This window comes from Phaenicophaeus curvirostris, chromosome 14 (assembly GCF_032191515.1).
Source record: "Phaenicophaeus curvirostris isolate KB17595 chromosome 14, BPBGC_Pcur_1.0, whole genome shotgun sequence".
Classification (NCBI taxonomy): domain Eukaryota; kingdom Metazoa; phylum Chordata; class Aves; order Cuculiformes; family Cuculidae; genus Phaenicophaeus; species Phaenicophaeus curvirostris.
The window spans coordinates 19,668,325-19,685,753 of NC_091405.1; the positions used below are offsets into that span (position 1 = coordinate 19,668,325).

The 17,429-nt window shown below is 40.4% G+C and overlaps 2 protein-coding genes across 2 annotated transcripts in view; one reads left to right on the forward strand and one right to left on the reverse strand.

Moving 5' to 3' along the window:
• The window catches only part of RHPN2 (rhophilin Rho GTPase binding protein 2), a 29,209-nt gene extending 17,124 nt beyond the window's left edge, over nucleotides 1-12,085 (forward strand). The window contains exons 5-15 of the mRNA XM_069868511.1: nucleotides 285-362; nucleotides 1,015-1,139; nucleotides 2,057-2,223; nucleotides 4,443-4,630; nucleotides 5,839-5,995; nucleotides 6,438-6,557; nucleotides 6,644-6,838; nucleotides 7,571-7,647; nucleotides 8,399-8,545; nucleotides 9,215-9,370; nucleotides 10,603-12,085. Of these exons, the coding sequence (XP_069724612.1) occupies nucleotides 285-362; nucleotides 1,015-1,139; nucleotides 2,057-2,223; nucleotides 4,443-4,630; nucleotides 5,839-5,995; nucleotides 6,438-6,557; nucleotides 6,644-6,838; nucleotides 7,571-7,647; nucleotides 8,399-8,545; nucleotides 9,215-9,370; nucleotides 10,603-10,854 (1,662 nt within the window). The 3' untranslated portion in view covers nucleotides 10,855-12,085. The remainder of the gene's footprint in view (nucleotides 1-284; nucleotides 363-1,014; nucleotides 1,140-2,056; nucleotides 2,224-4,442; nucleotides 4,631-5,838; nucleotides 5,996-6,437; nucleotides 6,558-6,643; nucleotides 6,839-7,570; nucleotides 7,648-8,398; nucleotides 8,546-9,214; nucleotides 9,371-10,602) is intronic.
• A 1,606-nt stretch (nucleotides 12,086-13,691) lies between these two features.
• Nucleotides 13,692-17,242, reverse strand: FAAP24 (FA core complex associated protein 24). The gene is made up of 5 exons (XM_069868396.1): nucleotides 17,211-17,242; nucleotides 16,115-16,266; nucleotides 15,364-15,503; nucleotides 14,925-15,077; nucleotides 13,692-14,224 (listed from the first exon to the last, which is right to left on the reverse strand). Exons 2-5 carry the CDS (start codon nucleotides 16,224-16,226, stop codon nucleotides 13,982-13,984), a joined length of 648 nt encoding a protein of 215 aa, XP_069724497.1. The 5' UTR covers nucleotides 16,227-16,266; nucleotides 17,211-17,242; the 3' UTR covers nucleotides 13,692-13,981.
• Nucleotides 17,243-17,429: the final 187 nt, after the last annotated feature.

Here is a 17,429-nt window from a genome sequence, read left to right on the forward strand (position 1 = left end):
TCAAAACCACTAAGTGGTGTGGTTTTAGAACCCAATGGAGTTGATGTCATCGGTGTGTGGTTCCTTTATACCAGACAGAAATTTCTTGCCTCAGTTATCAAATCAAATTATTGGTTCCATTGTCTCGTTGTGGTCTCATTGCTATATATTTCTATACTATTGACTGGAAGGGCGTAGACAGCATGCAAATCACAACTGAATAAATTTTGTACTATTTGCAACTGTAGAAAATAATTAATGGCTTAAGTTAATTTTAGACATTCCAATTTTTTACCTTTTTTTAGGATTTTATTCTGGAACATTATAGTGAAGATGGTTCTGAGTATGAAGACGAAATAGCAGATCTTATGGATCTGAGACAAGTAAGTTCAAGTATGGAATTCCATAAGGTCTTCTAATCTACAGTGTAAATAATATTTGTATGGAATCAGGATATGCCACTATTACTGACTTACCGTAGTCTTATCGACTTCATTTCTGAGATATGGAACATGAATCTCCATAGTCCAAGAGCTTTACAATCTGCATAAAGAACAAGTGAAGCACAGGATCAAGTTATGCAAAGTCATTGAGCTGTTGACACAACTTTGTAAATCTAAGATTTCTCTCAGCTACTTTTTTTTAAGGTATATGAAATTCAGCAGGAAGTTGAAGTGAATGCAGGTGGCAAAAGACTGTAGTGAATGGTTACTTCTAACTTATTTGTTTCCTGTGTTATACTAGAAACAAACTTTATCTGTAGCTTTCAAAAAATACCTACAATCTTTATTTAATTAACTTTGAGACTTGCCAAACAGACCCTGTTTGCTTCCTTAAAGGTTACATGCTGCTTCTGTGCAGCTAAAAAGCTCTTATTTGGAATGCATCCATATGGCCTTAAGCTTACTGTTTTCAGATTCCACACATTTCTATGATATGCAGAAGTCCAGAGGAAGCAGAGCTTTATCCCTAGTATTTAGTATTCATGCTGTAACTCAACAGAATACACTTTATTTTAATCTATTGTATTTTAAGGCCTGCCGCACTCCTAGTCGAGATGAAGCTGGCATTGAGATGTTGATGAGCTATTTCCTTCAACTTGGATATGTAGAGAACAGATTTTTCCCACCCACCAGGCACATGGGAGTTTTATTTACATGGTAAGTGTGTAGTTCATGGTTGACTTTTTTTTTTTTCAGAACACTGCAAATCATTAAACTGTCTTCTGTTTAAATTGAGCATGTCCAGCAGGTTTCTCCCTCAGCTCCTTGCAGTGTGTTGTCACTTGTATTTTCAGTCTATTCAGGTTTACTCTTGGCAGTGCACCCTTTTTGTGCCTAGAGTGAAGCCAGTGGCCAGGCTGTGGTTTGGGCTGCAGGTTAACACAAGGGAAAGAGAGAAAATCATCTTCAATTTGGACAACTGCAGACATTTCCTAGACTCTGAACCTTGGTGCACGAAGCAGATGGGGAATAGGTCAGACCTTAATTCCCCTCCTTCAGTTTGTCAAGAGGATTTGAGCCAGAAGAGAGGAGGAGGAGTGACTTGATTTATTCTAGTGGGGCATTTACTACATCTATGAGCAGAGTTTGATTCTGAATTTAGAATTTTTGGTTTTATGAGGAAAAAAAAGTGGCTACCATGCAGCCAAGAGTAACTGTTAGATTCCGAGTCATAACTGCAAGGAGAAACTTTAAAATACAAGCTACAGAGGATCTGACCATGCCAATAGTTGATCTTTGGCAGCGTCTAAGTCTGAGAACATAGCAGCATGTGGGGATACTTCCCCAGTACACTTTCAGCCTCTTAGGTTTTATAGGCACTTTTGAGTTAGATATAAGGTTATGGAGCGCTGCTGTAAAGCCTGCTGAAAAGCAAGCCTCAAATAAAGCTGTTCTCAGGCTTGCAGCACTTAGATTGTCCTTGTGGTACATAATGGTATTTATATTCACCTTCATTTTTGCTGTGGCAGAACAATTATTAAAATTTCTACTGCTTCTTTTAAAAACAGAATGAAAATACTAGTTGTTTCAATAGACTCCACTAATCTTAACACTTCTAATATTTGTTTCCCAAGGTATGATTCCTTCACAGGTGTCCCAGTGTGTCAGCAAAACCTGTTGCTTGAAAAAGCCAGTGTTTTATTCAACATTGGAGCCCTCTACACCCAGATTGGAACAAGATGCAATCGTCAGACCCAGACTGGGCTCGAAAATGCTGTTGATGCTTTTCAGAGAGCTGCAGGTACAATTGAAAAAGATTGGCAAGGTCGTTATGCAAATGTTCCTAATCTCATCCTGACATCCTGTAGATTTCTACATTTCCCACTGACTTCATTACACACAAAAGGAGGAACAGGGAAATTAGAGAAGCCTAGTGAAGAGCTGAGATGAAGCTTTAATTCAAAACCTGGCACTGTAGTCTGAACATGCAGACAGAGACAAGGAATACTGTGGTTAATTATTAATGAACTGCAGTTCAAAGGTCTGAGCAATAGCCCCAACATTAACTGCTTCATTGTTCATTCTCTGTGTTGCAAAAGTAGCTGCTTTTACCTCAGTGATATTACATTGGTATAAAATCTGTACAGAAACAATTTAAGGATTGATTATAGGCTTAAACCTAGTTTTCCATATGGTCTCTTCAAAATTAATCTTACTGTGTTCTCTGGTAAAATTTGCAATTTGTTGGAAACTTACCACAAATTTTCCATAGATTCTAAAGGCAAACAGGTTCAAAATACTCAATCTCTGTTCCAAGTGAAGAAAAACATCAATTCAAACAAAATGAATCGCATCCCTCAGACTAACATCACAGAAAATTTCATGTTTTTTGGTTTTCCCTAGTAGATTTTCCTAATTTTTTTAAACGTCATCTGTGCTACACACATAGTTCATGTCTTTAAGCTTCATTTCTGCATCACCAGTCTGGGGCTGTTGGTTTCCATTTTATAGGTAGCTTTGGCATTTACGAACAGCATAGAGCTGGATCGTCATAAAACTCCTGTTTTGAACATGCAGCTGGCAAAAGTGATAGTATTTCTTCACACATTTATTAAGTAAATTGGCATTTTAAACTGGCATTTCTTCTAAAAGAAACTTCAGTACTTGAGAAATTGCTCCTTCCATTTTGCAGATAAAAAAATCCCTGCTTTTCACTTCAACATATTTGCAGAACAGAATGAATTCACAAGTTGAAATGCCTTGTTTGCTCACCCAGCACCTTTGCAGGGCCCCAAAGCAACGTGCTCGGGAGGCGTTTCATTGTACCTGTGCACAGCTCCATAACACTGTTTATTCTGTTGGTAGAGACGTGGTCTGGGGTGAGCATTAACTGTGTCTCTGTGCTGAATGGAAGGTGTTGGGCAGAGTTTACCCTCCATAAAGCTCTCAGTTTGCATATCTTTACCGAATAAGCAGAAATACTTTGAGAACTAAAAAAATAATTTCCACCCCTGCCATACTTTCAGTTCCTTTCTGTTGGGCAGTCTGTGAATACTTGGGACGTGCAGGGTTGGGTTTTTTTGGTGCACAAAGGCAGAGAATTTAAATTTGTTTGAGGTCATATTAATAAAGATACAAGTGTAACACAGAAAATGAAAAATTGCAGAAATTTGTAGGAGAATACAGCACCACATGGCCAGGGCCAAACATAGTGGCAAGAAATAAGATTAACAGAAACTGGGACACTTAAAAAGCAGAGGTCTTATCGTCACACTTTTGTAGTATTATCAGCAATTAGTGGACTAGTAGAACTCTCTAAACCAGTTGGATGACTTGCATGCTAAAGGCTGCGCTTCCATCCATGAAACTGTTTCTTTATCTTTGCGCTACAGGTAGTGTTTACTTTTAATTTGATAAACGGTAGAAATGATTAATACATCGGCAGCACCAAATGTCTAGAGCAGAACCTGCTATTACCCTATTAAATATATTGTTCTGATTTACTTACAGGAATGGAACTGAGCTTCCAATGGGGACACACGATGCATTTAGCAGCATCTAAAAAAAAGATGCATAATTAATTAAATTTATATGTTTGTGTGTCCTTCCATCCAAGGATTCTGCTGTAATCTCCTCTTAGATTTCTTTTTCTTTCTTGTCCTATGGATAAGTCCTGGCCTACCACTCACACGCACAAGTCACACAGTTCAGCACAGCTTTATGATCGATCACAAGATCTTTGTGCTTATCAAAAGTAAATCTGAAGGTACTGCCCTTAAAATACGTAGCTTCTGTTGCTTCTCTGAATTGTAATGTTGAGAGCTGTGCCCAGAGATATTTGATGGAAGTGAAAAGCAAATCCTATAGGTCAGTTTAATTTCATGCACGCTAAAAATCCCTTCAGATTGCTCCACTGCAATGCTAGAAAGTATGCTTTCAATCTTACTTATGGTACATGCTACCATTAAGTTCAATTGTTTCTCTCTTTGCAATGCTGACAAAACCATTTTGTATTTTCAGGAGTCCTAAGCTACTTGAAGGAGACCTTTACTCACACGCCAAGTTATGATATGAGCCCAGCTATGCTCAACGTCCTCGTAAAAATGATGCTTGCACAAGCTCGAGAGTGTGTTTTTGAGCAGATGGGTCTTCCTGGAATACGCAATGAGTTTTTCACACTAGTGAAGATGACACAGGAAGTTGCCAAGGTAAAATAAATCTTTAACTGTTTACAGTGCAGTGTTACTGGCTACAGCCTCTGGTCATATTGACAGAATTTATGAAACCTAAAGGATAACACCCCTTTCTGAAAACCAGAAGTTATAAGGAACAGCTCACAAGCTCCAGGAAGAATCACAACACTTCTGAAGATGAAAATATGAATATCTGCAATTAAATATCATTATTATAGCACTGTTAAGATTTTTTTTTTTAAATTTATAATTCAGGAATTCTATAGAAACCAGCTGGAACACTCAGGCAGGGAGCTCATGGAGGGTGCTTTACAAGCAATTTGTCATATCACTCTTTGAAACAGTGCAGATCTTGTCCACAGAACAACATACAAAAGGACAGTGTTGTTTGTTTCTCTGATAAGTATTGGAACATAACCTGGCTGTTATTTTCCAGCAGCTAGAGGTTATGCAAACATAAAAAGCTTAAGTCCAAAAGAACAACTAAATTGTAACCGGGGAAGGGCCCTGGTGAGCAGTCAGATTTGTGGCTGCAGAGCTGTCTTGGGACCTGCCTGAGCCGTGGGGAGGGAGGCTGTGCCCCGAAAGGTAGAGTTTGTTGGCATCAAAAATGGGGTATGCCAACAAGATATGAGTATGCTTTCTTAGCTGTTTCAGAGTAGCAGCTAAATAATTGATTCCATACTGGATAAATGGGCAAAGCCTCTCCTGGGAACCCTGTAAAGCCACCCTGACTTATCTGCAGGGGAAAGAATTTAGGAGTCTGTCAGGTGGAGTAGCTGATCCATTAAAGCAGCATTTTATTTCCTCTGCATAAGGATAGAAGCCTGTTTTTAACTAAAGCACACAAACTTAAGGCTAGATAGGACTCCACAGTTTCAGCAGCGAAGCAGAGACCTGCTTTATAAGCAACGTGCTTCGCCTTTTTTCTTAGCTGAATTAACCCAATGAGATGCATCTGTAAATTAAAGCCATTTATTACATGGTGTTTTTATTGAACTCTGAGTCCACCTGTTCTTCTAGAAATCCATGTAGTTTTAAAGGGAAAAATCACAAATGACATTTCAATTTTTCTCAAAACTTAGCCTTTCTAACTATCTTTTTTTTCCCCCTCTTTGATGTGATGCACATGAAATTACCTGAAGCCTGAATATAATATCCCTTACTTGAGCTCCTAATAGCTAATGTTAAATCTCATACTTCGATTCTGTGCTTTATTTTAGGTGGGAGAGGTTTACATGCTGGTTAATGCTGCAATGAACCAGGAACCGGTGAAAGAGAACATCCCCTATTCCTGGTCTAAACTGGCACAAATAAAGTCAGACCATTACAAAGCTCTAGCACATTACTTCATTGCCACCATTCTGTGTGACCATGAATGTAAGAATCCTACATTTTCTATATATTAGTATAAATAATAATAAACACTTAAGCAGTTATAATTCTATGAATAAGAATAGGAGCCAGGAACTCTGGGGTTTCAATATATGTTGATTTATGGCCATTTACCCATTCAGATAAGAGGCTGTGCTTTTTTGTTCTTTACAGGAGAATGTGAAACTTCAATATGTGAATTTTTGCAGAAACAGGATATAATATATCTGTTATATGCTAATAAATTTTTCCATTCTTGTCAGTATGTTCTGGTATACAAGTATTACTTGCATACTGCAGATGATAAACCTGATAGAAGTTCTAAAAATCTGAAATTCCTATCAATATATAAGGGTAAAAATATTTGACTGCATTTGGAGAGAAGATAGAAAATAGAAGACAGACCAAGGGATCTCTAACGGTTAATGTTCTATGTCAATTATTGTAGTGCAGCCTGGTGATGATGAAGATCAGCAGGAGAAAGCCTTCTCCCAGCTGTATGACTACGTATCCGAAGGAGTGACGGTTCTCACCGTTCTCAAGGACAAAGTTCAGAGAAAGCAATTAGGTAACTGCCTGTATTACCCAGCTACTGGATACAAGACTTTGTCTTGAGTGTCTGGAGGACAACCAAAAGCATTTCGTGTTTTCCAGGGAAAGCACATTTACGCAAAGCTATTGTTTACCATGAAGAAGCTCTGAGAGTCTGTGGTCTGTGCAAAAAGCTTCGGAACATCGATGTTCTTCAGGAGGTTCTGACAGCTGCTCATAAGCGCTCGCTCCTCAAATATGCGCAGCAAGAGACAGAAGATGACTTTCTGAGTCTCATCCAGGCTCCAGATATCCTTCGTAAGTACACGCACCTAGGAAGAAAGGGTATCTAACTATGCAGAAATGTGCTTGCATGGGGATATGCCTTTATTTTACACATATAAAATGTCCATATTTATATTATGTATGGATGCATAAGTTATATCCTCTACATTTGAGCTTGAGTTCAGATTCCTTACATGATGCTCAATCACAGGTAAATGAATGCTGTTACAGCTACTTTACAGCATTGCTGTCTCTGGCCACGTCATTTTCTGGGTTACATAACAATGGTTATTAATTAGAATTCAGCTTTTTTTGTTGAATAACTCGTGAAACAGAAAAACATGGGGAAACCTTAAAAGCTAAAATCATACAGGGGAAAACTAGTAACTGTTTCTCTTACATGTTGAGTTGTTAACTCAGTTTAGCTGCTATTGGTTCTCCTTACCTTAGTCCAATCCATTGAACTCCTTTGGAGGCAGTGGGGAAGAATAAGTGCTGGTTTTAAATATTTCTTTAAAAAAAAAAAGCATTATTTTCTTTGGGTGGATTGTTTTAGGTTTTCTATATTGATGCTATAATCCCTGAAGATATTTTTATGGTGATACAGATATTTGTCTTACAAATTTCCACAAAAATTAGGTTTTTTACAGACTGCTAAGAAATTAGGAGAAATTTCTGTCTAGCTCAGAATGCAAGAAAAATAAATTTGTATGTCTTTTAACTAATACTTGAGAGAAAATTGATTTGTTTTTCATTTTGTTTTAGCTAAAACAGAGCATAAAATAGAAATGATCGCTCCTCAGTTTTCCAAGGTGAAAGTTAAAGACTTCTTTCACAGGCTGGTACGTAATGTGCTGACACCTGTCATTTTGCTCACAAGTATAAATACACTTTTAACACATTAACAAGTATTTTAGCCTGAAAAAGTGATCCCATAGTAACTGGGGCTGTTTCAGAAGCTAGTGGAGAGATCACTCCTGGCTTCACAGGTGTAAATCAGCTTGAGACTAGCAAAGAATAAAAGTGTCATTTGTGTATGGCTTTGTACAACACTCGATAAGCTTCATAGAAGTTTCAGTGAATAATTGCATACAACTTAAAGGAAACACAGAGTGCTTGGAGACGGACACACAGAGTTTATAATGCTGCATGCTACAAAGCCAATCCTTCAGGTGGCTCTCTGTGTCTTGGTGGGCAAAGGAGACTGGGAGTTGCAGTTAGGATCAGAACATGCGATGTTTCATGAATCAATTTGTCTCCTGCAAAATGGAGTAACACAGGACCTTAGGGCCTGTGGCAGCCAAAAGATTCCACACACGCTAACAGAGATCTTGGAACAACTTGTCAGTTGTCCTCATCCCACACTGTTTGAAGCATCACCTGAACAGTCACAAAGTAGGGCTGAGCTCTTAAGGGAACATCTTAAAACCTCTGGGATAAATCTTGCTGTTCCATTTTAATGGAAGTAGCTGGAAGTTAACCCAACTGAAACCCACGTAAGATGAGCTTAAAGCATCATAACTTAAAAAAACAGAAATGCTTACTTAAAAATGGCAGTAAACCGTAACATGCCTGCTGCTATGTTGCCTCCAGGGCCCACTGACAGTGTTCTCAGCCAAACAGAGATGGACGGCTCCACGTACTATTCGCATTGACCATGAAGGAGGCAATCTAGGATTCAGCCTTAAAGGAGGTTCTCCAGTCCAGATTTATTGTCTTGATCCACTTTGTTCTGCTGCAGTAAGTACATCAGTGCAATACTAACAATTTATCTTCAGACTCTGGCGTTGCAGTCTTTTAAATGTAGCTTTAGCTTGTTCATACTGGTATATGGAGGATTTATTGAGTTCTACTATACATCAGTATGGTCAGTTCATCTAATCTGAACACATTTTCAGTGCTGTGTACACCTCAGATGCGAGGGTATCTGTATCCCTGACACCATATTAAATGACAGTTGGATTTCTTCCTCTGTTCACACTTATTAGATAAGAAGTGCCAAATAAAAAGCAAATGTTATTCCCTGTCTAATTCAGGAATTTAGGAGGGCTGAAGGCTTTAGAAAGTAGCAACAATATGGATGAGGATCAGGAAGGGAAGGCAAGGTAGTTCGTACCCAAGGTAAAAAAGGGGAAAGAACCTATTATCAGCTTCTAATGTGTTTGTTTTGGGGGGAGGAAACAAAGGGATAAAGCAGCATGCAGTGATGAGCACAGTTTAGGAAGGGCAGAAGCGACCACAGAAGTACAAATAAAAATACTGAAGAAATAGAAATAAAAACTGGAGAAAATATATCCTGGGGGACAATAGGGTAGCAAAATAGCAAATTTCATTTAAGGAGAAAAGTGAAAAGGAGCCCAAAACATCTTTCCAATTCCACACAATAAACTGTGTGCATTTTTTTTACAGTCACTGGGCCTAAAAGAAGGTGACTTCATTGTCTCGGTTGGTGGCGAGGATTGCAAGTGGCTTGGAGTGAATGAGGTGCTGGAAAAACTGAAAACCGTGGGAGAGCAGCCTATGGAGATGGCAGTTATCAGTTGCCAGGATACCACTGCATCAATGGTATGTAATGAGGCAAATATGTTTTGCAGATTGGATATGCACAAGCGTTTTTTTCACTTCCTTGGCTCCAGTCCCTGATTAATCTTTACTTTTGTATAATCAGATACCCCTGCCACCAGTGAATATATAGCATTCAGGCATGCGTTCAGTTTTAAATAGTCCATTTCAATCATTGTGACTTACTAAGCTAAAGTACAGTTCTGTGTGCACAAGAACGGTTGGGTGGTTGGTTTTTTTGTAGTGGAGCTGCTTGGATTAATTGCATTATAAATTCCAGTGCACATTTTATTTTCTTCTGACTTGTCTCAGAGGATGAAAACATTACCCTGTTAAGCATTGGAAAAGCCACAATGAAACAGAACATCCAGTACTATGTGATTATTTACTATGCACTGTTAACAGAAGTGATCTGTGACTTCTGCATTAGGTCACAAATTAATGTATGCATTTTTATTTTGGTGGACTGTAACAGTCTAGCCAGTTATTAAGCCACTGTAGAAGCTTTAGACTTTGGAAAAATGATCACAAGATTAAAAAATGTTAAGCTCTAAATAACTGAAACTTATTTGTAGTGTGAGAGAAGCTGTAGTTCAGCTTCTGACATTCCCTGGCAAGCTCAGGCACTGAGGCATTGTTGCTATAGAAGTGGTCAAGGTGCTCTTATTGCTGTTAGGTTTTCCTGTTTTGTTTAAGAAGTTGATTTTCCTTCTTGAAAATAAGGATTTGCACACCTACCATTCCAAGCTGCTGCTGGAAACACAAGACTAGAACATAATTGGGTTGCTTCAGCGCACAGCTAAGATAAGATGGAGGGAGCTGTGCCTTTCAGGTATCCCAAAGGAATGTCCTGCTGTAGCTATTGTTGTCTTAGTTGCCATCAACGTGGAACCTGTCCAAAGACAGCAAAGACTCCCCTTCAGAGACTGGTGCAAGAACTACGGACTTAAGCACTGGGGAGGGGTTGGTGTATGTATTGTACAGCTATGCTAGAAGTCAGTAAATACTTGCTATAACACAATCCATGGAAGGATTCACAGGTCCCTTTTATGCTCTACAAAGTTTTCCGAGGCAAGCTTCGTGCTAATGACATCCTTAATGAACACAGGGCCTTTCAGAGCGCTGCCACTCGGTATTTTGCCCATGTGGACTATTTGCACAGAACCCTTTTGTTATCTTCAAAACTCTGACCCATTTTGGGTGACTGATTCTTGTAACGCCTCTCCTCCCTGCAGCATAGTAAGAGCGCAACTTATTCTGTGGGAATGCAGAAGACATACTCCCTAATCTGTTTAGCCATGGAAGAGGACAAGATTGATCAGACCAAGAAAGCCCCACTGAAACTGCCTTTCCTAAGCTGGGGAACCAAAAACAGACAGAAAGCTGCAAGCACCCTCTGCCTGCCTTCAGCTGTGGCTGGAAGCTCTCCAATTAAAAAGAAGCTTTCCCCCTTCACACTTCTGAATACAGAAAGTTCATTGTACTAAGTCTTTTCTGTTAACATGACGTTTCTTTAAAATGTATATAAAAACATATTGATCGATTTTATCTTCATGTACACGTGTATAAATTCAGTCAAATACCATTGATTTCACTTACCATGCGTCGTGACCCCATGGTGAGGCATCAGGGGCTGGCAAAACCTGCAAACTGAAGTATGTGAAGGTTAGAATGAAGTTGCATTTGGGAGGCATGCAATAACAAGTTGTAGATAAAATTGCTTATATGAGGACTGGATTCCTTTGGAATTTCAAAATACAGTATCATTACTAACTTTTTTTATAACTGTGATAGATGGGATTTATTTATTACGAACTCAATGCTGCGTGTAAAACAACAGGGGAAATGTTAAAGGATGATTTTGCTGTAAAGTTTTAGTATCAATAATAAATGATTTAACACTACTTTAAAGAAATATCTTAACAAACCACAGGTGCGCAAATAACATTATTCAGAGAAACAAACCTTGTTCCAAGGTTGTGTTTTTTACACACAGACCTTCTCTTTCTAAGAGTACGAGGTAAATTCTACTGAATAGTTAATTTAATTCTGGAAGAGAATTAGAAAGCTTAGAAGTCAAAAGATCTTATGAACTACAAAAGGCTTTCACTCTGCTCCTTTTCTGATCTAGGTTACATTTTAAACGCTTGCTGATTCAGTTGTTAAAGACAGGCTTTATTCCAAACTTGAAGTCATTTAACCTACTTACCATAAGACTTGTATCACATTGGTCTTGATAAAATTGGTAGCTGTGGAACAGATCTCAAACCTGACACGTTCCAGCATATTGACAAGAAAACAAATTGTGGCAATGCTTGAAAACATAAGAAGAGAAGCATTTGTGAGTTTAAGTGGCAGAACATTTATTTACTATCATACCAAGTTAAAAACCAAATAGATATAGAGTCCACCTCCTCCCCTTGGAGCAATTAATGAGCAAGTATTGGCTGTATATGGTAACAACAAATAACTGTGTGAGCATTTCTTAAATACTCTTCTCTTTTCCAACACTGAAATTGAGGACTGCTAACACTGTAGTGTTAGTTAACATTGCTGTCTACAGAGTAGATAAATGCTGTTTGATACTCAAAACTTAATAAGGGGGAAGTTTGTGTCTGGGTGTAAACATTAAAGTTCTTGTTTATTTTTAGTTTCTTATGTAATAAGTGTAAATATGTTGATGACACTTAATTTAAGAATAAAAATCAGATGCTGCTGTTTAGTGGTAGCTTTTTGTTTCTGCGCCAGCTTGCACAATGTGCAAGTCTTCACTCTTTACTGCTGGCACACCTCTTGCACGTGGCTGTAGTGCTGCTTACAAAGATCTAAGAAACTGTTAAAAGTTTATATGGTATCATATAGGGACTTTGAAATTACAGACTAAAACTTACTTCTTCCTTATCAAGGGTGTTAACATTTTCTCAAGTTTCCCTATAAAGGTTACATTAGAAACTGTTGGCAATTACTTGTGACTCACCTATCCTTAGTACTTATTCTTCCTGTGTATTTGCAGTAGCGCTTATTTAACACAGCCAAGCAGCAGCAGTCAACACACAAGACCCTGCCACACAGTATTCTGCAAGATTTACTTGGCATGTATGACTAAAGTTACTATCCAGGTAATGAAAGCTTCAGTGAAGCCCATGGATTGACCTTCCAACCCTCATTTCTCTTAGCCCACTATGGTAGTCTTCCTGCAACTGTCTTCCCCTCCCAAGCTGCACGATTGCCTTTCCCTTCCCCATCATTTCACTCAATCTTTAGGAAAGGTTGGGTTGTTGCTTTTTTTTTTTTTTTTAAATTTACCACTCCCTCCAAATAAAAATTTGGGCTTCGAGTGCCATACAGATATACACATTATTTTCTGTCAGCTGACAGACTCATTCTGCAGCAAGTGGTACCAACAGCTAACATGGGGCAGATAGTGATTTCAGAGCCTGTTACGCTCCTGCTCAGCCCAGAGGAATATGTGTAGCAAGCTTCTATCCTCAAGGAAGTACAAGGCAACTATAAAGCCCCCAAAATAAAGGTTTGCAATAGATTAGTAGTTCAGCCTGTAACTCCATTAGTACTAATTGATACTACTTTATTTAATGAACAGATGGCCATCTGAAAAAGGTGTTTGCTTAGCAGCATCAATAGCCACATACCTTTAGATATGAAATCTTGACTCCATAGCAAAGTGTCAAAGTTGGCAAGAGAGAGTAAAACCTAAACAGATTTATAAAGAAGCTTAAGCATTCTCTCATAGTAGGACTACAGTATCTTGTTCTGGAAGTTATGTTGGTTATTACATAGTAAATTAAATATTTATGGCCAAACTACAAGTGTACTTGAATCACAAGTCAGAAATCAATACAAGCAATGAGTCTGTTCGATATTCACACTAACCGGTGGCCGAGACTGGCTACAGAGCTGCCAAGGTTCCACTATTCACTTCTCCTTGGTTTATGAAAGGGAGTTGGAAAATGCAGCTCCACTGCCTTCCTGCTGGGATCCAAACCCTGAGTAGTATAGAAGAAGCTTTTCACACACCTCCACAACAGATGCGTAAGGGAAAAAGCAACTTTGCCATTACTAACTCAGATAAGAGCATAATTTAAAATCCATCCTCTTTAAAAATAAATCACAAAGATTATTACTGGAAGTTGAGTTAGGAATTTTGATCAGAGCTTCCCATAGTATTTTCTTTGCAGCATATAATTATAGTTCTTTTAAAGCACTGAAACATTCCCAGTTACTGAGAGGATTAACACCAACCACTTATTTACAAAGTTTATTTCTGGAAGACAAAAGTAAGCAGACAAATTGCTTCTTCGTTTTTTTCTTGGATGCTGAAGGGGAGAAGCTTCTCTCAGTTTTCTTTTTGGGTTTTTTTGTACAATACAGATGCAAAATATTTCAGAGCCCCTTTTCTGAGGAAATTTTCACAGCTGAGTCTACCTGAACAGAACAGCTGTGAAGCAACAGCAGCAGAGCAATACCTAACCAATTAATCCACCCTCCAGCTGCTACCAGGATTATAGAGATTACCATCACATGTGATTATTTAAAATATATGTAAATCAGAAGAAATAGAGTATTTATTTTCCAAACCAGCACTACACATGCTTATCAGGAACATAAAAAACTGTGAATTTGTTGTGCTACCGCTTGTCCAACTACCGGCTCAAGCTCTTTGACGGATGCGTTGCAAATCCCGTGGATGCTTCCAAAGTGTTGCAGTAAAAGCAGAGCTTTTGTTTTCCCAACTCCTGGGATTTGTTGTACAGTCCGAAGCACTGCTGGCTCCGCGAGCTGAGAACTCTGTTTACGGAGAAAGGGGTTACTGCTGTGCTCCTTGCTTTGTTCACGGACCTGAAGCAAAACAAAACCGTGAGTGACACCGAGTGCCCTCTGCCGGAGCTCTGCTTTCTGTTTTTAAAACAGATTCTTTCATCCCGAGTTACATTCAAACACTAGGAAGCTTTAAACAGAAGCTCCCTCTATAAGTGTGCGCCCTTATTAAGGGTTTGGCTGTAGATCCACAAAATCTCACCAAGAAACCAACAGCTTCTTGATACCAACTATGAATTAAAACAATGATTTTTCTCTTCTTTTTGATGCAATCAGAAAAGATAAAGGAAGAGAAACAATATGAGAACAGTTTCCCCAGCCTGAGGGCAAATCAAAATATCAAGTTGGTTTTGAAAGAGAACTTAAGTGAGGATTGTATAACACTATCCAACAGCATCTCAGAGCAAGGTCACATTAAAAAAAAATCCAGTATCATATCCTGCAATGTTTTTTTATTCCCAAACCTTTCCCTTTGGAGACGTCCCCTATAGGAATCTTTCTTCCCAAACCTTTCTTTTGCTCCTGAACTCTTTCCGCTGAACTATATTCCTGTATTGCTGTTGCAGGATATTCATTGCTTGTATTCAAATACAAAAACACATTGTGCTCCTTTAAGATCCTGGGTATTCTCTTTGAAATCGGTGATAATTGTAGGAAAATCAGGCAATTCTCCTCTTTTCCATATTTTAATAAATGTTTCTCCACTAACACAGAAACTTACCAGCTGAGTAATAAGTTGAGAAGCTTCTCCTTGATTTGCCACAGGAAGCAGCACCATTCCCAGCTCCAGCACCACAAGCTTTTGTACTGCTGAGAAGTACTGGTCACTTATTTGGGTTCTCTCCACTATTACAATTCCTCCAAGGCTGCTGGTCTGTATTGAGATGGAAAAAAAGAACACAAGACCTTGTTAAGGGCAAGCTGAGGCAATGCAACAGAGAGAAACCTCTGTCAAGGGTCAGTTGTCTGAAAACAAATCAGAGGAAAAGCAGAAGTCACAGCAACTGTGTTGAGGTTTAGTATAGCGTTGTTACACATCTGTGTAGCTTTTCAGTTTTCAGGTAGCAGTTACCATAAAAATTTAGCTAGAATTTAAACATAACACAAGAAGAATGTAACCAGATAGTAACTGAAAACTTTTCTCTTTATGCAGTACTTACATTTCTAAACTGAACCAATCTTCTTTTGAATTTATCTCCTGCGACCAAATCTGCTTCAGAAACGTATAAAATGCAAGTTCTGTTTGACAGATGAAAATCCACAAGTCCCAAGCCATCTTCAAAGATGAGTCTGACTTTCCCTTAAGAAAAGAGTGTTAAAAGAAAAAATATAGTAGTTTTTTTTTTTAAAAGAAACCCTAGCAATTACTTCACAGCACAACCTCCCCAATATGGAGGTCATCCTAGTGACTTGATAATGAACATCATATTCTTTAAAAGCCTTCCTTCTCATCAAGCAAGACCAGTACAACCAATCCAAAACAAACTGTGATGCCTTTAGTAATGCCAACACTTCTCAGTGAACTCTGGGCCTGAACAAAACCTGGACATGCTATTCTGAAAGGATCATTTCTGTTTAATTTGCTGTGCCAACGAACAATAGTTCCCTCTCAGTATCCAGGTAAACTCAAGGGACTTCAGTGGAAATGCTTATTCACTGCTGGGATTCCTAAGGTGCAGGCATTTCTGCTGCTTCTCCACAGTGCTCAACAGCTCTACAAATACAACAGAACTGATCACAGATACGAGAGGGACGAACAGGAATTTTCAGCCTGCTACCATAGGCTGTACTACAAATACAGGACCGAACAGGCACAGTGAAGTGCATTTCAGCCAATCTTTAAGTTAGTTGGTGACAGAGGGGAACACTTTGCCTAAATTGTTCATCCTCTTCCAGTTTGTTTGTGCTCACCTTGTAGCTTTTGGGCTATCTCTGATCCTCTCCACTTCTCATTTCCAATCACATGCCCCAAAGGGACAACTATAGATACAGCTGTTGCAGTAAAGTTTCTTTTTGTTGTCATCAGGACTCCTTTAAATCTTCGCTTCAGTAGCAGCTACACCCTAGAAAGAAATGCAGAAGAGATATAAACGCATTTTATAAACCCATTCCAAACTTTATGTTACAATTAAGGTTTGTAAGATGTAATGCTCTGGAGGAGACACTATTTCCTCCACAAAGCCTGCAGCTACAGTTAACACATCAAATCTGCTAAGCAATTCTGTCTCCTGAGTACAGGCTCTTGGTGTGCGCCTTCTACCCCCAACTTTGCCACACAATCTGAAAAAAACCTGAATTTGTTAATTTGTATTTCTATCACACACGATAGAAAATGCAGCGTGGGGTTTTTATTTACACCTTCATCCAACCCTGCTAGAAGACAGACTTCTTTACCAAGCTGGCTCCAAAGGCATCGCCAGCAGCAGCCACCAGACGGATTATTAGAAAGAGGCTGTTGGGAGAGACCATTTTGAGGTTCTTCAGCTTCAGGCGGGGCTCTGACTTGGGGGGGAAACGTGAGCCCGAGGCGGGATCTCGGGGGAGCCCGAGGCGGGATCTCGGGGGAGCCCGAGGCGGGATCTCGGGGGAGCCCGAGGCGGGATCTCGGGGGAGCCCGAGGCGGGATCTCGGGGGAGCCCGAGGCGGGATCTCGGGGGAGCCCGAGGCGGGATCTCGGGGGAGCCCGAGGCGGGATCTCGGGGGAGCCCGAGGCGGGATCTCGGGGGAGCCCGAGGCGGGATCTCGGGGGAGCCCGAGGCGGGATCTCGGGGGAGCCCGAGGCGGGATCTCGGGGGAGCCCGAGGCGGGATCTCGGGGGAGCCCGAGGCGGGATCTCGGGGGAGCCCGAGGCGGGATCTCGGGGGAGCCCGAGGCGGGATCTCGGGGGAGCCCGAGGCGGGATCTCGGGGGAGCCCGAGGCGAACCGGGCGGAAACGGGCCAAAAGGGGAGAGGGGGACACGGAAACGGCCCACGGTTGATGTGCCCCGAAGAGACCGAGCTCCGTACCGCGTGGCCCGGCCTCTAGCGGCGGCGGCCCCTGCTCCAGAGCCCGCACGGGGCGCGGCGGCCGCCGGGACGGACAGAGATCCCGCCGTCCCCTCAGCAGCCCCAGGCCCACCCCGGGCCCCGCGCCTTTATAGACCGCGCGCCCGCCTCAGGAGAAGCCACGCCCCCTCATGGAGGCCACGCCCCCGTTGACTGACAGCAGCGCCCGCCAATGGGCAG

Bases quoted from the DNA above. Each gene is read 5' to 3' on its own strand.
- FAAP24 (XM_069868396.1), bottom strand. From the start codon at position 16,226: ATGACAACAAAAAGAAACTTTACTGCAACAGCTGTATCTATAGTTGTC. The intron at 15,504-16,114 runs GTGAGCACAAAC...TCTTTTCTTAAG, and splicing joins GATAGCCCAAAAGCTACAAG to GGAAAGTCAGACTCATCTTT. The intron at 14,225-14,924 runs GTAAGTTTCTGT...GTTTTGCTTCAG, and splicing joins CTCAACTTATTACTCAGCTG to GTCCGTGAACAAAGCAAGGA.